Consider the following 25,846-nt stretch of genomic DNA (forward strand, 5'->3'; position numbering starts at 1 on the left):
TCCAATGTGGAAAATCTCCATTGTGGTGCCTTGGTTTAAACAGCTTACCCTGCAAGGGTCCTTTAAGGAGCAAAATATGTATGGAAGCATGGTAGAAATTCATTGTCCTGCTCTAGAACCTAGGGAATTTATATAAATTTTAAGTCAAGCTAAATTAAAGTTAATGATCACAAGTATCAGTTTTAAGCTAAGCAAATTCCATATTCCATGAAGTTATGTCAAAATGTCCAACCCAAACCAAGACATTGGATGCAGGCTAGTAGTATGGGGAAGTAAAAAAAATTCTCTGCAGTCAGTCATCAGTAAGTGTCCTGGTTCTATCTCCTACACTTGAAAGTTTTGGAAGGACTTAATTTGCTCTGATCCTCAGATTCCCCATTTGTAAACGGGAGTGAATAATGCTCTATTCGGTGTATTAATGTATTAATGACCATTCTACTGAGTCATTTTTTTTAAACTTGCGTATTTTCCATCACTTTGAGGATTATAACTTCATTGCTTCTTTAATTTAGGTGATGTCAGGGCCTTTTTACCCCTCGTTTTGAAAAATTAGTTTCCAAAGCTCATCCGAAATGGCTGAGATTTCTAACGCTAACAGTTTTATTTTGCAATTAGGCCTCAGAAGTCTCTAGAAACAGAGGAGCCTCTCTACTGGCCAGGCCAGGACACAGCCTAGTAGCTGCTATTCGAAGCCAACATCAACATGAGTCACTGCCACTGGGTATGTATCACGCTTTGTGAACCCCTGGATAGCTTTGTGTTTCTTATCGTGACTCCTTTAATATTCAGGGTTCTGTGTTTTCTTTTTCCTCTTGTATGGTATAGTCCACACCCCTATCCTTTGTTCCCATCCCCCCACTTGCCCCTTTTCCCTCTCCCTTCCTCCTCATTTTGTCCTTCTCTCTTCCCTTCCCTCTCTTCCCTCCCGTCTCTTCCTGACCGTCATTCCCCATTTGTTAGCTGGGTCCCAGGAGAGCATAGTTTAAATGAGGTGATGGCTTTTGTTGCTTTTAGGTGCACTTTTTACTTTAGACCTCTCTTCCCATGCATGTATGGGGATAAACTGGCACAGTCTCCATTCCTAACCTCAGCTACCTCTTTCCAAAACACATGCCACTTGTATCAAGGGAAATGAGGTGAGAGAGTCTAAATGGATTCGGATGTTTTCATTATCACCATTGGGAAATCAACGGATGGCCAAAGTCATAAGTGCAAGTGCTCAAAAAGGATTTCTTTGAACTCATAAAGAATCTTTTGCCATAATACCTGTGGCAAAATGACAAGAGAAGTCAGAAAGAACAGAGTAGTACTCTCCTCCTGGAAGACCTATTTTATTCTCCGTCTGTTCACAAGGGGATGAGTTAACAACCCAGTTAAGTTCCTAGAATATTAAAGATAATTAACTTGGATCTGGTTCACTTTGGGTTTGATCTTTTAAAAATACTCATACCATTATGTCACAGAAAAAGCCCTCAAGAGCTTACATTTTTTGATGAGTTTGCTCCCTGCCTTTTCAATTCCTCCATTAAATCCTGGTATCTAGTTGCCATTTTCCAAACATGAGCAAAATTATCTCTGGGCTGAAGACTCAACCACAACTTGTGCTTTTGTCTGTTTCAGCATATAATGACAAGATTGTGGCATTTCTTCGCCAGCCAAACATTTTTGAAATGCTGCAAGAGCGTCAGCCAACTTTGGCGAGAAACCACACACTCAGGTAGGGGCCTGTCTACCACCCTCTACCTACAGGTCTCTCCTGCTGGTTTTCCAGGTGGGGCAGCCTCTGTGGAGAGAGGGCAGACACTTAAGATGTGTTTTATTCATGCACTTAAATTATAACCTGAATATTTAAAATGAAGGATCCAGGGGTTTCTAATGTTCTCTAAAGTGTTGCAATCAGAGATAGTTATCGTGCCAGATTACCTATTATTCTTACGATGCTAAAATGATTTCCATCGATTTGGAGAGAAGCATGGAAAGGGAGCAAAATAGTTTTCATCAAAAAATTATTTATGTAAAGCACCATATAAATGATTTTTGTTTTAAGAATATAATTGTCTGCTGGTGCACCAGATATTAGATGACTATATTCAAAACTAAACCAGCGAACAAAAAGTATCACATGTGTTCTAACACCTTAAATCCTAATGTCCATTACGGTCATTTCTGAATGAGTGTCTCTGAAACTCTGAATCACTTTATTTGGAAGGGAAAGCCACCCAAGGTGATGAAAAGAGAAAATATCCTCTGAACTTAAATCCCACTTTCTCACCAAGATATTCAAGCATATCTCTCCTTCAGTTTACTACCCAGCATTTCAAAAGCTGGAGATGAACAATGGTTAAGTGTGTCCACTCAGAGTTTGAATACTTGCTCCAGCACTTAGGGACCAGTGATGGGGGCATGTCATTTAATCCTCTACCCTCAGCCTCCTCAGTCATTGAGACAGGGTCACAATGTGGGCACCATTAAGATGCTTCACTGGGTATGTGTATAAAGGACCAGGCAAGGCGGGCAGAGATGCAGCCAGTGACTGCCCCTAACTCCTCACCTCCCATCCGGTGGTCTTTTCAATCTGGCTGACAACTATAATCCTCTACTTTGACCTCCTCGATGAGTCACCAACACCTAAAAATAACCTCTTTGCTAGTCATGCCAGGATGGATCACTCACTGTTCTTCTCTCCTCCATCACCACCCCCACTGACACTTCTTTTCCCTGTGGTTTTACTCTGCGCAGACTAGAACCTCCATCCTCCCAAATGCCCGTCATCTCAATTCCGCCCTCTTTCTTCAGCTTCGCATCTAAACATTTATCTCCTCACTTGCTTCCAGCCCTTCTTTTCTCTCCTCCCTGCCATGGCCTAGGTTTGGATTCTCATCATCTCTCTCCCGAACTTGGGAGGGATCTCTTAAGAAGATACTCCCTATCGCTCTACTATAAACAGCATTACCTCCTTATAACCCATGTCACCCACACCCTTGAAAAAAGCTTCCTGTGGCGTATCCTCAGGGCTGGCCACCACAGTGGCTCTCAGACTGTCTTTCGGGGGACCTCAGAGCAGCTAAGGACCCTCTCTGGAATTTAGTCCTTGAGGAAGTACACCCCACAATAGCAGGAGGAGGGCAGAGATGGGCATGTGATACTAACCTCATTGTGAGTAAGGGGGCCGGCTGGCATCCTGTCCCAGACCCGGCCGCTGGCCCTCACCCCCGCAGGGCCTCTGGTCAGCCCTGCCTTTCTTCTAATCCCTGCTCTGCCCACCCTAGCCAGTCCACTGAGCAGTTTAGGCCAGATTTGTGACTCAGGGACTCCTGCCCACCTCATGAGGTTTTGAGGCCACATGAAAGAGGCCATTTATATAGATCTACTGCAGGTTTTCCTGCCTACCCATTAGTATAAGACCTTAGTTTCATGGAGGGGGAGGGAGGTGGAATCTGAGCCTAGTTTGAGAACTTGTGAAAAATGCACCAACTAATAAAATTGGCTTATTTACGTGGGGTTTTTGGGGTGGGGGGGTGGAATTCTTTGTTCACTTCCTTATGAAACTACGAGCTCCCTCTCCAAAAAGGAACTGGTTTCGATGGAACCTTTCTTACATCAGAGCTCGTGCTAAGGAAAGATGGAAACCCTCTCGTAAGAGTGGAATTCATTGCAATTGAAGAACTAGATGAACTATGTTAAGACACTTCTACAGCTTTTCTCTCCAGGATTTCAAAATTCATTGACAAATACTTTCAATTTCATTACGCAATACCAACCAAATAATGCCCCCAAACAAAAACTTCCCATGGCTCCTGTTAGGTATGTGATAAAGTCAAGATTTCTGAGCACAATTTCCATAGTCTCCTAAGACTGGCTCTAATCTAACTCTCCACTGTCCTGTGCTCGTATTTACTTCCTTCTGGTGTCTTCCACCTCCGTCAAACAGCCTGTGCCCTCTCCTACCCACACCCTTCCTGGAATGGCTTCTCTCTTAAAGGCATTTCAACCCATCTTAAAGGCTCAAGTCAAACGCAAAGTCTCGGTGATCTAGGCAGACTTCAGTAGTTCTTTTGCTTTGATTTAATAGCATTTGGTTTTGTACCTCTAAGATATTTTTCCATTATCCCTTGTATTCTACCATGTACTAATGTCTTCCTACGACACTGGAAGTGTCTTAGGGCAGGGTCTATATCTTCTTGGTCTTTGAACCACTCTTGCCTCAGAGCCTGGTTCCTCTACTTTGAAGACAGGAAACACTGTTTACTTTTTGAGTGAACAAGGGGACTTTAGCTTGACTGATTATCACTTCCACTTGTGTCCAACTCTGCCCAAGTTTTATTACTGTGTCACGGAAGGCAGGGCCATACTCGGTCCATTCATGGGCTGCTCTCCGGCTCATGGTACATAATAATTTAAGGGAATTTCCAAGGGATTTTCAGAGGTGTTGTACTACCTGAAAACTTTCTGACACATCACTGCTCTTGAACATTTCTACGTTACAGATTCTACCACTAAATAAGGAGTTCACTGCTTACTTTGAGGAGAAATGTGAGCCCCCAAAAGGCCCTAGAGTCCTGTTTAAATCATTTTTAAAGTAATAAAATTAATCCCCTGTGTAGAAGAGTGGAATTTGTTTCTGAAGGGAAGTAAACAATTTCAGCACCCTTGTGTAGTATCACGTTATAACAGAATCTAAGAAACCTCCGGGGTGTGGGGGGGATGGTTTGCAGTGTGGAATTGTACAATTATGATTTTCCAGTTGTGGGTGACTTGGAATTAGGGAATATTGGAACTGGAAAAAAATTGGAAATTAATGTAAAAACTAATAACCTTTTTAAGGTTAAGGACTCCTTTGAGAGTCTGATGAAAGCTCTTATAGACTCTCCTCCATATATGAACATAAATCTTTGCATATAATTTCAAAGAGTTAACAGATCCTAAAGGACCTGTAGACCCCAGGTTGAAAACCCAAGGAGCTCATCAAAAACAGAAAGCCCGCAGTGACATCAGAAACTGACTTAAGAGGTCATGAAACAGGGCACTGGGCCTATGACTAGGCCTCTGCCTGCACCTAGATGTGGTGTGAGGGTGAGTCAGCTTGACTTTAAAGATCCAGTAGTTGAAAGGAAAACCTCCTCTCCCCATGACTCTGCCCAGAGGAAGAACTTGCTGCTTCCTCTGTGGTTCCCACATGGGGACCATGACCCCATGGTCACTGCTATTCTCCAGGAGCCATGGATCCACTGTCTTGGGTTTGCAAAGCCAGTCATTGGGTTAGAGAGTGGAGGATGAGTTCTCAGAAAACTGTGTTCAGCAGAAGTAGTGAAGCATAAGGAAACCGCATGGGGAGAGGGAAAACGGAGGCATAAAACCCAGGGGTTAATGACATCTGTTAAGTTTCAGGGTCATGGTAGCCATCCTCATTCATTCTCTCTTTCCTTCAACTAGTGCTTTTATTGAGCGGCTATTCTGAATCAGGATTGTGCAAGGGCTGTGTACCCAGTATCTAAGCCAAACAGACATCGGTCCTACTCTCATGAGACTTACTATCTATTGGGGAAGACGGATGATAGACAAGTGTGACTTTTTTTAAAGCCAAATATAGAGCTATGGATTGTATTATGGGCCATGAAGGACATGATCAGAATTGAGTGATAGTGATGGAAGGATGGCAAGGATTTCCTTGTGGATATTGAGTTTTAAGGTCTTTGAGGCCACAAATAAAGATGTCAGGATGTCAAGGAGGCAGGTGGCTCTATTGACCTGGGCTCTGAGGGGAGCTTTACACTGGAGTTTTCCTGATGGGATGCGTGTAGGAGAGGTGGTTGGCATTCTCACCCCCAGAGATCTCCCCCAGGTCTCAGTACCTTTGGTCTGGACCCAGGGACATTTGGAGGCCCCTCAGAACACTAGGTCTGCATGAGATTTTCACATACATGACAGAGGGTGTAATGTCCTGTGAAGAGCAACCGAAACGCTCAGAAGACTCTGCTTGGCTTTCTGATACGTGTATGTGGTATGAGTAGGTAGGGTGATGATAGAACCACTACAGGGGGTGCCACTTCCCGTGGCTGGGAAGGGTGCTCTCCTACCCTCATGGACTTGACTCTCTTTGGACTTTGTTTCCCCAGGAGCCCAGGGAATAAAGAGTGACCCCCTAGAATGTTCTCTCCCTTTTTCCCCAGGCAGGGAGACCAGGGGCTTGCCCAGATGCGGGTCCCTTGGGGCAGCAGGGTGACCTGCCCCAGGGACATTGCCACTGGGGGAACACATCAATTTGAGAGTCCTTCATGGGGCTGCAGTTGGTAAACCAGAGGAACAGGGTCCACGAGAATCCTCCAAACAAGAGGGCTGTGAGATGCTGTCAGGATTGGAGGACAGTGCTCAGGCACACGGAGACAAGGGCACAGGGACGTGGAGGGAGAAGCAGCTGGTGGAGGAGGCTTGGTGCTTGTACCCTTGGCCGGGCTTCCACCTCCTCCCTGAAAGATGATGTGTGGACAGGTCTGCTCCAGTTTCCAAGTCCCTGGTCAGAGGAGCCACTATGATCACCCACAGGTTTTGGAAATAGCATTTACTGCAGCAGTGCTCTACCCATAACTTCAGGTTGGACCACAGTGCGTTTCTGTTTACTCCCATTTTGTGTATCTTTGTAGAAGCCAAAAAGTTTCTCTTGTCTTCTTAAAAATACCCACACCAGAAAGTCAAGTTCATTATATTTTTACCTGAAAATATGCAAGTTTTGATGAAGATTGGGATCCACATTACTATAATCAGAGAGAGAAAAAAGTTGTATCTATAGTATTTTTATTAATAGATTTATTTTTAATCTTTCATTAGAGGAAACTGATTAAACGGTATACTAGACCACTCTTTATTAATTTCTTACAAGTACATGTGACTCCAAAATCATCTCAAAAATTTAAACAAAAAAAGAAAAAAGTGAAATATTGTTAAAAAATCAGTCCTTAAGTCTTCTCAGATTTCTGCTGCATCTCTTCAAGGAAAGGGAAAAACTTTTAACTTCTTTGAAGCATACCTACAAGGGAATGATTCTTGGCCATAGTGTTTGTAATCTTTGAATATCTGAATGTCAGAGAAGCACATTACAAAGTTCCTTTGATCAAAAGAAACGCTATTTATCCATAGACTTACTGGAATCATTTTGCCAGGTTGGAGTTGGAGGTTGTGAAAAAGTCAGAATGCATGAGTTGTAATTAAACAGAGAGAAATTGATGCCTATACTCAGATTGACCTGGAAGACTCTCTTGTATTCTGGGGCCAGACCCTCTCTGGACTGAGTGTGGAGTTCATTCATTTTCCATCAGGCATAAGGTTTCTCAGGAGACTCCTCGTCACTCTTTCTTCCCATGGCTTCCAAGATGCCGTGAACCCACAACAGTCCACCCCAGCTCCACTCCCAACTGTGTGGCTCTCTGAGGACCTACCTGTGTTGTGCTCCTTGGCTTCTGTCCCCGTGTGAGTCTGAGGAAAGGTGATCCCTTGGAGAGCATCATGGGAACCTGCAATATGAACTTAAATACCTCGAAATACTCTGGACATTAGAACATCACTGTTCGGCCCTATTGGAAGAGAAAGGGGGATCAGAATGGGGTTCATTCCTTAACTTATGCATCGGTGTGTAATTCTTATTTTCCTTCCCACATTATTCTAGGGAGAAAATCCATTACATTCGGACCGAGGGTAATCATGGGCTTGAAAAGTTGTCCTGTGATGCAGATCTGGTCATTTTGCTGAGGTAAGGGGCTGAGCCTGAAACAGTTCTGGAAAAGCAACTGGAAAAGCTGCTCTGGGCAGTTCTCCAGGACAGCCCAGACTGAAACACTCGTTGCTTGTTCTAGAATATTCTAGTGGCTGCAACTGAAGTAGGGCTCCCACCCTTATACCTGCTATTCACCTCTTTCTCTACATGTAAGACTGGGGTATCAAGAGCTACATATGGTACTTGATGGAGACCTTGTTGTAGGATTAATTAGGGTTTAAAATGACAGGGAGAGTTTGCATGCCGGGATGTGCCCATCTAAGTGAATCTGAGTGCTTTCGTTGTCTCGTGAGAATTGTAACCACTCTTACCCCAATTTGTGAACATTCTCTCATGGACAGAGAGCTAACTTTTTAATTTTTTTTTTTACTTTGCAGTCTCTTTGAAGAAGAGATTATGTCCTATGTCCCCCTGCAGGCTGCCTTCCACCCTGGGTACAGCTTCTCTCCCCGCTGTTCACCCTGCTCGTCACCTCAGAACTCCCCAGGTAACGTGAGGATCTGGCATTCTGTCTCCTGCGGGTGGCCACCTGTGTTTCCACCTGATGAAGGTGCCCTCTCTCCCTTAGTCCCCTCTCAATTTGCTGATCATCTGTGCACTAAGTTGGGTGTTGACACAGTGCCACCTGTTTTGGTAATGACCCCAAGCTATTATGTGTTTTGCATTTTTTGATGATTTGGAAACATTTTTCGCTAAACCAATATTTCATGACACGAAAATTATATGAAATTCATGTTTTGGTGTCTATCAATAAAATTTTATTGGAACCCAGCCGCACCCATTTATCTGTATATCAATAAAATTTTATTGGAACCCAGCCGTACCCATTTATCTGTATATTTTGTGTCAACTTTCATGCTACAACAGCAGAGCAACAGAGACTGTATGGCCCCCAAAACCTAAAATATTTACTATCTGGCCCTTTACAGAAAAAGTCTGCGGACCCCTGCTCTAAATTGCTGTTCTGTTCTAAAACACACTCTCTGAGCATTTAAAAGGGAAGAGCCCTTTCCGGAACATTCTGCCTCATGAATCAGAATGTTATTAGATACCAATTTGAGTAACTTTCTGTTAAGTTGTAAAGGAGGCACTAGGTTACGTGCTTACTAGGGACCACCATTATGCCCCCGTGAAGGTGCCAAAGAAGTTTGTAACATGATGTGAAATTGTTTCCCTAGAGTTTTCTTTGTGTATTAGAATGAATTTAGAATTAGAACTCATGATATTTTTTGTGGGTATTTTCCATTCCGAATGAGGAAGTATATATTGAACCGTTTAGCGGAAAAAGAAGCTAGTATTTCCTGGGTTCATCAAGATAATTAGCTTTAGTGAAATCCGTACTCCCACATGGGATCCAGATATTGAAGAGTTTTCCCCATTGTCTTGGTTTACAAGAGCACATTGTCATGGGTGTTTGTGGCAAACCCAAATCTATTTTTATAACTTTAAAATTTAGTAAAGGAAGTTAGTTGAAAAATCTAGTAACCTCTTATCTTATGACCTCCGGAGTTAGAGTTCAAAGTTGACTTTCGAAGCCGGGGGGAAATGGAGAAGAAAAACAGAATTTAGCAATACGCTCTGTCCCCCAGAAGGGATGTCTCATTCAGCTAGTGTCACTCAATACTGCCATAGGTCTCTAAAACTAGACTATCTTTTTCATTGGTTCAGAATGACCCCCGTCACGTTGTTCAGGACTATCTCTTAGAGGTAGTTTCGCTAATTCCTAAAATCTGTTTTTAAGTCAGTATCTCCTTGTTAGGCCTTCCTGCAAACAAATGTATCAGTAGCATTGCTGAGGACATGTCCCACGTGTGCTGCGTCTGACATACAGCATAGCTGAGACGACACGGCTTGGGAAAAGGAGGACCCGGAGCTTTGTCAGAGCCAGCGTCAGGACAATCAGTTGTCTCCAGTGTGCACGGGATGACTTCCTTCTGGGGGGCAGAGCCTTCCATCTGGGGGACCTGTCGGTCTGCATGATGATCTGCCATCTTGTTGTAGAGATGGTCCCAGCCTGATAATGTGTCTACATCTTGGTCCAAACCTTTGGCAGTAGAGTGTCTACGTACCTTTGGTATGTAGAGTGTCATTACACGGGGGAGATATCATACTGCAAATAGAATAAGGGAGTATAAAGAGTTACTTGCTAACTGCGGACTATTTGGATAAGTTTTATAAAAGGAATCGACCTTCCTGATGCAGACGTTACTGACACCATGAACGCCAAGAGTCATCCAATTCATGTTGTCAAAGTGCTTAACTCTTTACTCTCCTAGCTTTGACCTTGGGGTCCTAGACTATGTAAGCCAGGCATTTTGAAGTTAAACTTTACAATTTCCATTTTTCCAGACCTTTATGACATTTACCTGGGGCAACATAGTGAATCATACATGCCAAAGCACTTTGTAAAGCTTAAATTATTAGAAAAATGCATTGTAGGGACCATGGGCCATAGTGGTAGTACCAGCAGTAATGAAAGTTGTATTATAAAATATACTGTAATCTGATGGCAGAAAATTATACTTGCACCTACAGACTTGTATTCTAGTTCTACCTATGTCCTGAAACGTGGTATCTCAGCAGAGACTCTTTCCTTTTCAAGTGGTGGCTGTTGGTTCCCCCCACACCTCAGATGCTGCAGGACTCGCTGGTGAGACTGGTGCCACTGGTGCCCTGTGTGCCTCCTCGCTAACACAGATCAGCCGTATCTCTGCCCCTAGTTGCTGTCATCCACCGACCTTCTTCTCATTCTTCAAGACTGTGGCACCCATCTCACAGTCTCCCTCTCCTCCCCAAGTCCTTCCACCATCCTGGATGACATCAGCATCCACAGGGCACCCGTGCAGTTCCTTGGCCTCCCAGTTTCTGGGCTTCCTTGTCTGCCCTGCCCTCCTCCTCCTCAACCACTGGTCCCACAATCCCCTTCCTGTCTTGTTGTCATCTCTGACGTCACTGACTCAAGCATCCTACTCCCATCCAACGTGCTTATTCAGCTGCTCTCCCCGATACCACCCTGTGCCCTCATCACGGCCTCCAGTTTACGGACGCCTCTCCTTTCTAACCGCCCCTTCCTCATCCAGCATAGGATCCCTGGTTCATCGTTTCTTGACGATGCACTGAGCTCCCCGATCCTCTCCATTTCATTTACAGAGTTCCACTCGTAGGTCACCTTAATATCTGCTTCCCCTACATCTCTAGTCAGGCATTCTTGGGCAAATTCACCTGACAAGGCAGATTATCAATTATAAATTAGTCATCTCTCCACCTCACATGGACCATAAATACCCAAAAGAAAATTCAACCACATTTCACTGGTAAACGTATGCTCTTCTCTACTGCTGTTTCAAACGTTGCCACTCCTCTCAAACTTCCGACCCCTGGGTCTCTCCTGGCAAATGATGTGCCTTCTTCCTTCACTGAGAAAGTTGAAGCCCTTAGACAGAAACTGTCTCAAATGCCTGCTGCCTATCTTACAAGCCTACCAATGCTGCCACCTCCCTCTCCCCCTTCACACCTGTGCATTAGAGGGGGCGTCTTCTATAAGGTCGCGGCGAGCTCTGGGCACCCAGTCCTATGGGTAATTCTCAGCCCTCCTCCTGACCTTTCAGCCACATTTAACACTACTGATGGCTCCTCCCCTTAAGTCACCTCTTCAGCTGGCTTCTGGGACACAAGCTGTGGGCATTTCATCTACGTCTTTGGCCACCTTTGCGGACTCATCCTTCCCTTCCAACCATCCTCAAGACTCTGTGCCAGGTTTTTTTCTCCTCTCTCTCAAGCTATGTCTTTTTCCAATCAAGCATTCAAACATACTGCCATCAAAGACCAAGCTCGTGACCTCACCCATCTGTGCTTCTTCCATTTGTCCCCATCTCAGTGAATGTCACCACAGGCCATTCCATTATGATGTCTGAAACCCACCTGGGCCTCACTACCAATATCCAGTTCATTGCCTCCTAAACACATCTCCAATCTATCTTCTTCTTCTTCTTCTTTTTTTTTTTTCGATGTAGTCCCATTTCTCATCTCCACTGACACCACCCTAGTGCAATGCAGGCTGTCTAAATCCACTCTGGGCCTCTCCGGTGTTTTCTCTCTACTGCAGAAAGACTGAGGTTTTCATAACTCAAGACACATCACGTTGGTCCCCACACAGCGGCTTTCCTGTTGTGCTTAACATTAAACAAACTTGCTTAATACGGTGTACCTCATCCTGTTTGATCTGTCTCCCGCCCACCTCTCAAGCCTTGTTTTGCATCACTCTGGTCCTCACACCCTATGCTCCAGATAGACTGGAGCACCATTTTCCATCCTGCCACGGTACCTTTGCACGTGCTGGTCCTCTACCTAGATTGCTCTTCTCCCGGCTCATCTCTTCTCTTAAGTCAAGTGGAAGCCCTTTCTAACTCACTCAATCTAATTCATGCCTACTTATTCTTCAGCTATTCCCCAGGGAAGCCTTCCTGAACTTGGCCAGAGTATTCTGTGATCTCAAAGAACTAAGTTCCTTTCCTTCATGGGTAGGAATCATCTCAACTTATAATAAGATTCTCATTTCTGGGAGTTTGGTTGTATCAGTTTCATCTAGATTATAAATTCAGTACCTGGAATATAAACTAATAAATGGTTATTGAAGGGGCAAACCATGACCATAGCCATCTGCGAAACTTAGAGAAGAATGTTATTTTTTCCATTCCTTTTTTCATTAAAAGGTACATAAAGATAATAAAGCGTCTACAAAGCACTCTAGGTGATACAAAAACTCTCTTCTGTAAAGAGTAGGGAATTATTATTCATAATATTATTATTATTAATTTTGCTTTTATAGTGCAAGGTAATCTGATGTAAACTCCTGCGTGTTCTGGGCCCTAATGGACATGTATATTTATTTTAGCGTCAATATAGTTAGAGAAGTACAAAGTACACATATATTACAATCCTAGTTGCTTCATTATAGTTACAACCACTTCTTATAATATAGTAACTTACAAGAGTCTACTTTGATTTATGTTGTTTTAGAATATTCTAAAGAATATTCAAGCATAACTAAGCCAAGAAACACGCTCATCGAGGTATTCTGAAGAGAAACGCAACTTGAAATGGAGTGGAAGACATAAATATCTATTGTCATCGGAATTCGGTTTTCTCTTTATTATATTGTACCTGTTTATTATAAAAGTAACTGAGCGAGTGACAGAAATGAAGGGAAATGTCTTGGAGAAGTAAAACACGAAGATGCAGGAATGTGCCTCTGGTTGGCCCTTTCTCCTCCGTTGCCCTGCATATTTGTTCTTCAGTAAAAGATGATGACCTTCAGCCTGTGTGCTTCTCTCTGCAGGTTTACAGAGAGCCAGTGCAAGAGCCCCTTCACCCTACAGGAGAGACTTTGAGGCCAAGCTCCGCAATTTCTACCGAAAACTGGAAGCCAAAGGATTTGGTCAGGGTCCAGGGAAAATTAAGTGAGTGCTCCAGTGCTTGGCACTGAACTCAGATGGTAGATGCTTCTATCCTTTTCTCCCCTATAACTTGGTAATATGTGTTTGGAGATTGGATGCCATGGTGTAGTATCAGTCATGTTCATAGAAGGGAGGAAAGAAAAAGTTAGGAAGTTGGAAAGAAAGAAAAAAGGAAGTTAAGAAATTGGAAGGGAGGCAGGAAGAGAAGAGAAGGGAAGGAGAGGGAGAAAGAAAAGTAGATTTCAAACAAAACCATGTCTAAAATCAATGGTAGACCTTTACAGAAAATAAGGTATCTTGAACTAAATTAAAAATTCGTATGTTTCCCTTTACATGTGCTTGGGACAAATTTACCTACTCGTTAGTCAAATAGCTTTGATCTTCGGATCTAAGTAAAGAGTTGTGATCTTTTCCACTTTGGGTTTATTATTTTCATCTTGAAAAGCCAAACCCAAACTCAGGAATCCAACTTAAGAGATTCTTTTTGGAATTGATCAAAAAGAATCCTAGGGCTTCCCTGGTGGCGCAGTGGTTGAGAGTCCGCCTGCCGATGCAGGGAACGCGGGTTCGTGCCCCGGTCCGGGAAGATCCCACATGCCGCGGAGTGGCTAGGCTTGTGAGCCACGACCGCTGAGCCAGCGCGTCCGGAGCCTGTGCTCCGCGACAGGAGAGGCCACAACAGTGAGAGGCCCACATACCGCAAAAAAATAAAAAATAAAAAAGAATCCTAAAGGTAGTCCAACATGATGGAATGTGTCCCATTATGAAAGTGCACGTCCTTGTGTTTTCATGGTTTTGAAAAGAGTGTCAACATAAGGCCATAGCTGAACTGACGGAATCTGTACCTTGTTGGAGAGGCTGGGCAATGAGACCATCAGCCTGGGTCCCCACAGCTCACCTAGAACACTCCCTAACATCAGAGCCCGAGCACCGGCTCACCACCCACATGACTTCTTCTCCTTTCCAGGCTCATCATTCGGCGAGACCACCTGTTGGAGGGAACCTTCAATCAGGTTATGGCCTATTCCCGGAAGGAGCTCCAGCGAAACAAGCTCTACATCACCTTTGTTGGAGAGGAGGGGTGAGGCACCAGCACTTTTATGGAGACACCTTAGTGTGGGTAGACCAGAGACCCCAGATCCTGGGTGATTCTTCTCAAGAAGGAGCAGGATGTCTCTAAGCCTTTGCCTCAAGGTGATTCTGATCATGTCCTCCCAGGAGGCCTTTCTCTCCAGGTGTTGCCAATCTTTAGGTTTCATGTTCTCTAAAAGCCTAAGATGATTGGCATGTTCTAGAGTCTGAGGTCACATGGTCATAGTATAAGCCAAAAATACAGACCTAAACTACTGCATCTTTACTTTCTCACGTGGGTACCCTCCTGAGTTTCTGATCAAAGAACTCTTCCCCCAAGAGGGCACGTACATAACTACGTACCGAATTTTTCATATAATTTCAGTGATTTCTTGGCACGCCATCTCAACCGTGGAGGGCAAGCCCACCCAGGAGGGCATAGCAGAATGAATTTGAAAGTGTTTTCAGTTTTTACACATGAACACATGCACCATCACAGGAAATTCTTTTGTACCTCCCACAATGAAGTCCCGGTTTTGAATGGGCCAGTTGTGTGTTTTATCCAAAAGGTATGATATGATCGAGGACGAAGGTTAAGGAACACTGCCATAGCATTGGTGCATGGCCATCTAGTAAGGACATCACGCCCAAACCAATCACTGCATTCTCATTTTCTACAGCAAATTATACGTCCCTTGGGATCCACTGTAAAGAGCAGAGGCTGCTCTCTGCTTTCCTAGCACTGACTCTGAAAGGGCAAGCCAGCCCCTGCATAGGGACAGGTCCCCCGCCTCTCGCACGTAATAAGCTTCCCGGGCCTCTGCTTCCTTTGCAGCCTGGACTACAGTGGTCCTTCGCGAGAGTTCTTCTTCCTTTTGTCTCAGGAGCTCTTCAACCCTTACTACGGACTCTTCGAGTACTCCGCCAATGACACCTACACCGTGCAGATCAGCCCCATGTCTGCGTTTGTAGAAAACCATCTTGAATGGTAAGAGCTGGAATTTTTACTTTCTCGTGTTGGAAAGTTCTGGTCTTTCTCAGTCAGAAGACAGGGGTGTTTCTTAAGGGCCACTGTGTTTGGAACAGCGGCCCGATATCATGAGGGCTGATGGGAGTGAATAACAAGGCACTAGAGCGAAGGTTCTCTGCCAGTCTTCACTCAGAATACAAAATAAATTACTAAAGACATGCAAATTTCCTATCAACTGCAAATTGATATAAGATACTGTCATTGCCTTCTGAGGAGATGCGAAGGTAAGTAGACATAGGTTCTGAATGTTGATAATTCTACTGAAATCCTAAGAGTCCCCTGCAGAAGCTTCTTGAAGGTATTTGTAGGAAATTCTCTGATTTGGACCAATGGCTTTCATACTGTGGCCATCAGCTTCTGCATCTTGCTGTAAAATAAGTCTGTTGGGTCAGATGATCTCTCAGCATCCTTCTGACTTGAAAATCCAATATCCCTTCGGTCCTTTCTTCTTGAGACATCAGTTGCCACTTACTGAAATGAGTAAGAAGATCAGTATCAGTCAATTCTGTGTAGTTCTGTGGGTGAGATACCTCAGATATGGGTGTTAGAAGTCTCCAGAATGCTGCATGGGACATCTGGGATGCCTGCACTTTCCTACTGTGTCACCACCACACCTGACTCGAAAAGTACCCCTGACTTCACTGCAGGGGCTTCTGCCATGAGGAGGGAAACAAGTCTCGGAAACTGCTGATGTGGGTTCTTGCTTATTGATGATGTGTCATGGGGCTGCTGGTGAAGGGTGCTTCTCGGGTAACACCTGGGCCTGCTGGGCGTATGACCCAAATCCCCATATTTTGGTTTTATGGCAACAGAACAACCCACCTCTGCTACGGATGCCAGCTACAGCCCATGACCTCTCTCTCCAAACACTCTCAGCTTTGAAGTTCTTTTTTTGTTTTTTTTTTTCATTTTTTAGAATTTATTTTATTGAAGTTTAGTTGATTTACAACATTGTGTTAATTTTCTGCTTTACAGCAAAGTGATTCAGATCTATATTTTTTTCTTTTTCATATTCTTTTCCATTATGGTTTATCATAGGATATTGAATATAGTTCCCTGTGGAATACAGTAAGACCTTGTTGTTTACCTTTTATCTGTTCTATATATAATAGTTTGCATCTGCTAATCTCAAATTCCCAATCCATCCCACCCCCTCCAACTCTCCCCCTTGGCAACCACAAATCTGTTCTGTATGTCTGTGAGTCTGTTTCTGTTTCGTAGATATGTTCATTTGTGTCATATTTTAGATTCCACATATAAGTGATATCATATGGTATTTGTCTCTTTCTGACTTACTTCATTTAGTATGATAATCTCTAGGTCCATCCATGTTGCTGCAAATGGCATTATTTCGTTCTTTTTTATGGCTGAGTAGTATTCCATTGTATATATATATATGTGGGGGTGTGTGTGTGTGTGTGTGTGTGTGTGTGTGTGTGTATACCACATATTCTTTTTCCATTCATCTGTTGATGGACATTTAGGTTGTTTCCATGTCTTGGTTATTGTAGATAGTGTGCTATGAACGTAAGGGTGCACGTATCTTTTTGAATTATAGTTTTGTCTGGATATATGCCCAGCAGTGGGATTGCTGGATCATATGGTAATTCTATTTTTAGCTTTCTGAGGAACCTCCATACTGTTCTCTATAGTGGCTGCACCGACTTACATTCCCACCAACAGTGTAGGAGGGTTCCCTTTTCCCCACACCCTCTCCATCGTTTGTTATTTGTAGACTTTTTAATGATGGCCATTCTGACCATTGTGAGGTGATACCTCATTGTAGTTTTGATTTGCGTTTCTCTAATAATTAGTGATATTGAGGATCTTTTCATATGCCTACTGGCCATCTGGATGTCTTCTTTGGAGAAATGTCTCTTTAGGTCTTCTGCCCATTTTTTTATTGGGTTGTTTGCTTTTTTGTTATTGAGTTGTATGAGCTGTTTGTATATTTTGGAAATTAAGCCTTTATTGGTCACATCATTTGCAAATATTTTCTCCCGGTCCATAGATTGTCTTTTCATTTTGTTTATGGTTTCCTTTGCTGTGCAAAAGCTTGTAAGTTTGATTAGGTGTCATTTGTTTATTTTTTTGCTTTTATTTCTATTGCCTTGGGAGACTAACCTAAGAAAACGTTGGTACGATTTATGTCAGAGAATGTTTGCCTATGGTCTCTTCTAAGAACTTACGGTGTCATGTCTTGTATCTAAGTCTTTAAGCCATTTTGAGTTTATTTTTGTGTATGGTGCGAGGGTGTGTTCTGACTTCACTGATCTGCATGCGTCAGCTCTGAAGTTCTTGAGCTGAAGCAGGCATGTCTGCATCAAGGGTTACAGTGGGCCTCTTGACTCTCCGCAGGTGAAGGAGCAAATGTGGCCCTTTGCGGTTCCTTTTCCTGTAACTTATCAAATAAGGGGATGATGAAACCTGGGAGGCGGAAACACGTAGATGGAGCAGACAGAGCAGGAAGTGGCCACTGAGGGGACATAGGAATGAGAATTGAAGGCCACATCTAACTTAGTCACCTTCAGGCAGGGTTCACTCCAGCAGTGGAGAGTGCCATACCCCATGCCACAAGAATATATATGTACACAGATTATACTTCATAGAATCCCTTAATTCTCTTAGTCTGTGAGCATGAAATTTAAGATGGTGTCTTGAAGGTCATGAATTAGAGTCAGGAAATATTTTCATCAAATATCGTAGCATATAGGAAGGACTATGCTGGGTGTTGTGGGATACCTTCATTAATTAAGCAATTGTAAATCAAGCAATTGTAAAAGTGCTAGGAGGATACAAAGACGAAGTGAATGAGATCTCCTCCCTCAAGGGGGGAGCATGTGAGTAAATCAATAATTCCACTAAGATATCTTAAATACCAGGTTATGCATACATAATACACGTGTGTGTGTGTGTGTGTGTGTGTGTGTGTGTGTGTGTGTTTGAGAGAGAGAGAGAGAGCACCCCCGAGTGCATATATAAGCCTGGGAATTGTATTAAGTCACAAGGGAAAATGTCTCACTTAGCCCAAGGCAAGGGATGGGGGAGTGGGGAGTGAAACCAGGGGATCTCATAAAAAGAGGGGATAAATGTGCCATCTTTTTTTTTTTTTTTTTTTTCTAGAGAGAGTGGGTATACGAGCCAAGCCTTAAGGGGCAGTTGAGTAGGAGACTAGGCAGAGAAGGGGAGAAAAGACGTTCTGAGGATCCAGAATTGGAAGCAACACTCGAAAGGCGTGGGAGGGAATAGAGCCTTCGGCAAGCAGTGTAGATGGATCAGAGCCAAGAATGGCCTTTGGGGTTGTGGTGGGAATGAGGCTGGAGACAAAGAGAGTGGCAGATGGTCTCATCCCATAGGGAGAATGCTATCATTGGATTTGTGTTTTCAAAAAGTAAATCTTGCTGTAATGTGGGGAAAATGTTGAGGAGGGAAGGCTGGAAAGAACTGAGACCAGCTCCGAAGCTGTTGATACATCCTGGGGAGAAACAGATGGTCAGAACTGAGGCAGAAGCAGGGTCTCAGAGAGGAGGGGACTGACTTTGGGAACTTCTCGGAGGGAGAAGAGACTGAACTAGTTGGTTCACTGGTTTAATGTTGAGGTGAGGGGGAGAGAGAAATATCGAATAAATTCAAAGTTTCTGGTTGCACCATGCGGTGGATTGGGATCATTCACTGTGATGGGAGTTATGTGAAATAGATGCTACTTAGAGGAAGGATGAGGAATTCACCCTTTGACACGTAGAATTTGCAGTTTCCCTTATAAATACACACGGATATATTAGTATGTAACTGGAATATGGCCCTGGGCAGCAGGAGGGGAGCTGGGCTGGAAACTGAGTTTGAGAGATACCAACACAGCAGGAGTGGCTCAGCCACGGGAGGAGATGGGAGCTCGCAGAGAGGTGGTCCATGCTGATGTGTTAGGGACGGGTGGAGCCAAAGGTCCCTGGGGGGAGCTAAGAAGGCGTGGCCAGGGACTCCTCTGGTGGCACAGTGGTTAAGACTCCACGCTCCTAATGCAGGGGACCCGGGTTCGATCCCTGGTCAGGAAACTAGATCCCACATGCATGCCGCAACTAAGAGTTCGCATGCCACAACTAAGGAACCAGTGAGCCACAACTAAGGAGCCCGTGAGCTACAACTAAGACACGATGCAACCAAATAAATATTTGTTTAAAAAAAGAAGAAGGAGTGGCCAGAGCACTCAGCCTGGGAGGAATGGGAGAGAGAAGGAGGTGCTCCGAGGAGGACCTGCTGAGGGGGAAGAAGGCAGTCTGAGAAGGTGACAGCCAGAGGAGGTGTGCAGGCAATAGAAAGGGGTCCCCAGGGGTTCAGAGCCCAGGATTGGGAGGACGGAGCTTAGGACACCAGGGTAGGGAGAGCGTTCCGATGACCAAGGGAGCTGCATTTGGATGGCGGCAGAGGTTCATGGGGGTGAGTGCCCTGGCGGCGTGAAGGGAACCCGGTGTTCTGGAGGAAACCGTGGGATCCAGCATGTCTCAGCACAGACGCAGGGGAAGGCCACAGGCAAAGGTCTGATGAGAAGCACAGGAGAAACGCTGGACTCCTGGCCTGCTCAGTCACTTTCCACCAGCGAAGGCATCTCGCCAACTGCCCAGCCCCTGCTTTCTTTCGTCCTGACTCTGCTGTCTCTGACCATCGCTGGCTGGAGCAGGCCGTGTCAATATGTCTGTTACACTTCAGCGCTTGGAGGAAGGATACCACAGGGATGTTTTAAGAATTAGCAAAGTTCTCTGGATGGATCCTTTATAAAGGTCAGAGGCCCGTAGTGCCTAGCCCAGAAGTGCTAGTTACCCTCTGTCTTTGCAAAGGAAAGGACGTGAGGACTTTCACCCGCTGAGGTTCCCACTCCTGTTGAGAATATTTGCTGTGTAGCCCGGAAGCAAAATGGCAGGTACCTTCCTGAGCAACTCAGCAGTCTAAACGAGCTCACGCAGGTGAGAGCTCCCTTTTAGCCCAACATTGGATGATGAATTGTCATGAAGTGCGCCGGGGCCTCCCCTCTGATCCGAGGCTCTGACTCTGAACCTCAGTCCCCTGAGCGCTGGGCTGGCAGAAAAGCCAGGATGCAGAGCCAGCACTGGTCCCAGATGGTACCACGACCCTCACGTGGGGTCAGACTCTTGTCTCATCAGTGCTTCAGAGGTCCTGGGGGAAGGAAGAGGGTTTCCTTTGGGCGTCACTGCCGCACAGAGAGAACTTGAGCCACTGGGTACGAGCCTGCTGTAGCTTTGAATGGGAGGCCCTGCTTGGCTGTGGGTGTCTCAACCCGATGGTAACGCTGCAGTTATTCCTTCTGTGTATTTTCCTACAAGCCATCCTGCACCTTGGGGCGAATGGTTTTAACAAGAAAACCGAGCGCCCCTGAGTGCTGGGCATTTTGGCAAAGGGCACGCAGGAGGGCTCAACCACTGAATGAAGTCGCTCCGGGCCTTACGCAAAGTGTGGGCAGCAAGTGGGTGGTGAGGCCCCCTGCCTGAGGCTTTGTCACTGTGGTTCCTGCAGCCAGGGGTCGATGACACTGAGGAAACCTGACTCCCGAGTTCTCAGTTCTGTTGCCCAACCGGGTGCCACTCCCCACCGGCAGGGTGGGCAAGGCTGCGGCTGATCTCAGATGTAGGCGCCTGGCCCGCCTTCCTTCTTCACTCCCCACTGGGACCCTTTACCCTGTGATCCACGTGGGCTGTGAGGAAGATGACACTTCCTATGACCAACACATCACTCATAAGAAAACGGAGACCAGAAGATAACAGGGCTCATCACAGTCACAGCCTTGACATTGTAAAGCTACAAGTTGTCCCTAATGCAGGACAGGCCAAGGCAGGAGTCCGCCTGGAAGGGGAGTGGCTTCTGCCCCCTGCCCTCCTCTCCCCTCTGCAGAGAGGCCCTGCAGACCAGAAATAAACAGGGAGAAAACTGACCCGCTTTACAGGATTAAACATCACCCAGGATGGAAACATTGCTCGCGTATGGCTGGAAGAGGTCCTTTTGTAAATTATTATTCTGGTTCTTTATCTGTTCACTGGCCCTTCTTTTGCGTCCCACACTCTGTTTTGTCTGTTGTGTCCCCTTTAAAGAGTAAGCTCCATGAAAGCAGAGGTGGGTCTGTCTTATTTTACTCTGGCACAGGCCTGGCACTTTGAGGTGTTCAAAATAACATTTCATTGACGATTGGGTGCATAAGTGAGAATGGTTCCACAAGCCACACCAGCCACTTCCTTGTACCAGGGCCGTTAAGACAGAGGGCTCGTATCTTCCATGTACAATTAATTGCTCAAAGGTCGCACTTTTATTTGTCATCTCTGGTTTTAAAGCCCTTACAGTGTCGGCAATAAACACGCATGTCCCCTGGGAGCTTTGTACTGAGCTCTGCACGAGCTCCACACTCAGCTTGTTACTGACACAGTGCCCGCCCCCTCTCACACTGCCACCTCCAGGTCAGGCACTACCCCAGAGATGGGCAGAGAGGCCTCTGGCACCAGATCCTTCTGCTAGCTCCTCCTTGACTGTAGCTACTTGAAATTCTCTGCTTCCTGCTCCCTGTGTGTGGGTTTTACATACCCTGGGATACAGCCCGGAAATCAAAAGCCTGCATACGGGGCATAGCGATTCAACCTCCTTCCCTTTATTCCTAGTCAAGCGTCGAGAGGAACTAATATGAATAAATACGGTGACATTTCTATATACACGCATTAAGTAAACTGGAAAAAAAAAATCTGTTTTTTTGAACTTCAGCCTAAAAGGAATTCCTGTAATTGCTGTTTCATTACTTATTTGTATTACCCAATTAAGTTGTATGGACCCTGCTGGGACCCTAGCCCCACCAGGCTCTCTGCAGCAACAGGGGAGGGTTCTTTTTCCCTTTGGTTGGAGCAACCAAATAATGAAACCAAAGCTGAGAACGACACAGCACAAGCTTTATTCAGTAACCAAATAATGGAGAAGCAGGAACTAAGTTCACAGGTCAACTTCTCACCCACCAGGAAAGAGATTTAATTTTTAGGAGTGAAGACAAGGGGAGGAGGAATGAGGCTAATGATGGAGAGGCTTATGCATTAGTGTACTGGGGAAGGGGCAGGGCTTTTTCAAGGGAGCGGGATGCCACACCCTTATCCTTTTTTGGTCCTTAATGTCCCGTCATGGCCAGGGTAGTTGTGTCATTTAGTATGCTAATGTAGTAAAATCAGTGTCTAATGAGACTCAGGGTCTGTTGGAGGTCAGATTCGTTGCCATCTTGGTCCCAGCTGGTTCCATCTGGGTTTTTTTTATTTTTTTGGATCTTCCTTTCTTTTTTTTTTTTTTTTTTGCGGTATGCGGGCCTCTCACTGTTGTGGCCTCTCCCGTTGCGGAGCACAGCCTCCGGACGCACGGGCCCAGCGGCCATGGCTCACGGGCCCAGCCGCTCTGCTGCATGTGGGATCTTCCCAGACCGGGGCACGAACCCGTGTCCCCTGCATCGGCAGGCAGACTTTCAACCACTGAGCCACCAGGGAAGCCCGACCGAGAAATCTTAAAGTAATATTCCAAATTCCATATCTTCATTCTTTGATTATGATTGTTATTTGCATATTAGTGAGGTGCTCATATGATGATCTTTTTATTCTTTTAATCACCATTTCATGTTGATTTTATGTCCCTGGAGATACAGAAGTTAATATAAAACTAAACAATGAAACACCCATTGAAAACTTATTAAACATGCCAAGCACTGTTCTAGATACTTTCATCTAACAGCACTATAGCCCAGATACTACTTAGTATACTGCTTTTACAGATGAAGAAAATAAGGTGCAGATATAACCAAAATCACAGAGATAGTCACAGACCAAGCTGGGATTGGAACCCAGAAAACCTGGCTCCAGTGTCAGGCTTTAGCCCCCCACTAAGGCAAAGTCAGATATTTAATTGGGCAAATTACAATACAATGTGATAAATGCTATACGTACCTCTATTATAGAACTTGTCACATTGCATGGTAATAAGTATTAGGTACAAGGAGCTTTAAAAATGAGTGAGAATAGTTAGTTGGCTGGCAGAGATGGGGAGAGGAAACTTCCAGGGAGAGAGCCCGAAATTCACAGCAGGATGGCAGGTGAGCAAGCAGATGTCAGTTGGATTTGGCTGCAAAATAGAGAAAGAGGGGCTTCCCTGGTGGCGCAGTGGTTGGGAGTCTGCCTGCCGATGCAGGGGACGCGGGTTCGTGCCCCGGTCCGGGAAGATCCCACATGCCACGGAGTGGCTGGGCCCGTGAGCCATGGCCGCTGAGCCTGCGCATCTGGAGCCTGTGCTCCACAATGGGAGAGGCCACAACAGTGAGAGGCCCACGTACCGCAAAAAAAAAAAAAAAAAAAAGAGAGAGAAAGGCTGTAAAGGCACCTTGTGTCAAATAGGGAAGTGCATTTAATGGCATCCAGGGAGTTTGGATTTTATCACAAAGATGATGATGTATTTTTTGGGGGGGGTAGAGGAATGTCTTGATCAGGTCTTTATTTTAGAAAGTCAACTCTGGTTATAAGTAGGTGAATTGGAGTGGAAATGGGGTTGTCATTTAAGTGGCAGTTCTTTGAAATAGTTCTTTGAAAAGAGGATAAAGAATCAAACTAGGGCAGAAAGCTATTTCATAAGAAAGATGAGCAAATGAGCAAAACTTGGTGATGGATTATAGACAGTGGTGGGGCTCAGTATATGAAATTTCCCACTTGCATAAAATGATGTATATGAAAATACCAAGTCAAAAGTTCTCATCTATTTTGTTTTGGGTTTTTTTTGGCTGTGTTGGGTCTTCGTTGCTGCATGCGGGCTTTCTCTAGTTGCGGCAAGCGGGGGCTACTCTTTGTTGTGGTACACAGTCTTCTCATGGGGGTGGCTTCTCTTGTTGCAGAGCACGGGCTCTAGGTGCACAGGCTTCAGTAGTTGTGGCATGTGGGCTCAGTAGTTGTGGCACACGGGCTTAGGTGCTCCACGGCATGTGGGATCCTCCCGGACCAGGGCTCGAACCCATGTTCTCTGCATTGGCAGGCGGATTCTTAACCACTGCACCACCAGGGAAGTCCTCTTATCTATTTTTAATGGAGGCATAAACAACAAAACTATAAATGTGAAAAGCTCCAATTATATCTAATAAATTACGAATAGAGCAAAATGCATATATTTTCTAATCATTATGCTTGAATAGAAAAGATTCACGTTCCAGCTGAAAAATCTCCTCTAAGGGCCTTCCCTCAGTACTCACTTTAAAAGAGCCCAGCCATTTATAACTCTCCAACTTAACATCTTAATTCATTATATTGACAGAACTTATCGCTTTCTGAAATAAACTGTATTTATAGATTTATATTGTGTACTTGTAACTCATTACTGTGTGTCTCTCCCCCTGAAAGACTGAGGTCTTGCTTTCCTAGTCACAAACTTGGCACTCAATAAATGAGTGTGGAAGGAAGGAAAGAAAGAAAGAAGGACAGGAGGCACAGAGGGAAGAAGGGAGGGTGGGTGGATGGATGGATGGATGGATGGATGAGTTTCAATCTCATTTCAATTTTTAGTTCAGAATATTTGTAATTCAGAAAAACGGGTCATTGTCAAGCATCATTTAAGTTCTACTAGATGTTCTCTGAAATCACCACTGGAAATTCTTTTTCTGTTTCAATGATTTTGAATGCCACTTTTCCCAGAGCAAATCTAAGATGCACTAAACAACTGAAAGAGGTGAACTTCTCTATTTTGAGGAAGAGTACCAGAGTGTCGATGTGCGCTGTTCGTTAAGTATTAGCATGTATCATTTTAAGAAGTCATGGTGATCTGAGTCACTCTTTACATAATCATCAGTGTAGGAAGAATTTTCAGAAGCCAGGGTTCAAATCTGATGCTGTTTAATCAGTTTCTGTGCAACCACCAGAAGGTCCGTTTGCTCATTTCATGCCAGTGGTGGTGACAGATCTAACCCTCCTATATCATAACCAGAAATCCTGGGACCTCTCAAGCCAAAATCTCCAAGAACCTTTGCTAACTGTGAACCAGACTCCCCCCTGTCCTTCTACCCCTGCTCTGACCTCTCCCTTTCCAAGCAGACACTACCTGGGTGGCAAAAATCTTCTGTTTTCAGGTATTTAGCAAGAGGAGGGGGAGGGGGGGAGGGAGGCTTCTTGGAGCATGTTTAGAGTTTGGCCAAGTGGGTATTAAGTATCACTGCAGAGTTTTATGGAACTTAAGAAGTCATGGATAACACACTTTAAATATCCCTTACTATATCTGCAGAGTCTGAATTAGTAGGTAGGAACCACAATATCGCGAGATTCCATCGGATGTCTCCTGGCCCTTCAACCCCCAAGGGCCCCTCCTGAGAGAAGAGCTCAGTGTGTCGTTTTCATTTGAGTCAAGGGTCAGATAAGCTCCCCCATGCCACAGCATCCCAATAGCAGCCCCCAGGTTCCTTCCTAGGCACCTACAAGAGCTTCCCTGGTTCCATCTCTGGCTGCTTCTGAGTAGCCTTCCTGGCAATGC

At 44.9% G+C, this 25,846-nt stretch overlaps 1 protein-coding gene across 1 annotated transcript in view; it reads left to right on the top strand.

Moving 5' to 3' along the window:
- The window catches only part of LOC112400708 (E3 ubiquitin-protein ligase HECW1), a 114,090-nt gene that overhangs the window by 50,240 nt on the left and 38,004 nt on the right, over positions 1 to 25,846 (top strand). The window contains exons 11-17 of the mRNA XM_024746600.1: positions 616 to 721; positions 1,621 to 1,717; positions 7,661 to 7,744; positions 8,146 to 8,255; positions 13,107 to 13,227; positions 14,192 to 14,305; positions 15,131 to 15,283. Coding sequence (XP_024602368.1) covers positions 616 to 721; positions 1,621 to 1,717; positions 7,661 to 7,744; positions 8,146 to 8,255; positions 13,107 to 13,227; positions 14,192 to 14,305; positions 15,131 to 15,283 — 785 coding nt within the window. The remainder of the gene's footprint in view (positions 1 to 615; positions 722 to 1,620; positions 1,718 to 7,660; positions 7,745 to 8,145; positions 8,256 to 13,106; positions 13,228 to 14,191; positions 14,306 to 15,130; positions 15,284 to 25,846) is intronic.

Source organism: Neophocaena asiaeorientalis, unplaced genomic scaffold, assembly GCF_003031525.2.
Source record: "Neophocaena asiaeorientalis asiaeorientalis breed wild unplaced genomic scaffold, Neophocaena_asiaeorientalis_V1.1 scaffold68, whole genome shotgun sequence".
NCBI lineage: Eukaryota > Metazoa > Chordata > Mammalia > Artiodactyla > Phocoenidae > Neophocaena > Neophocaena asiaeorientalis.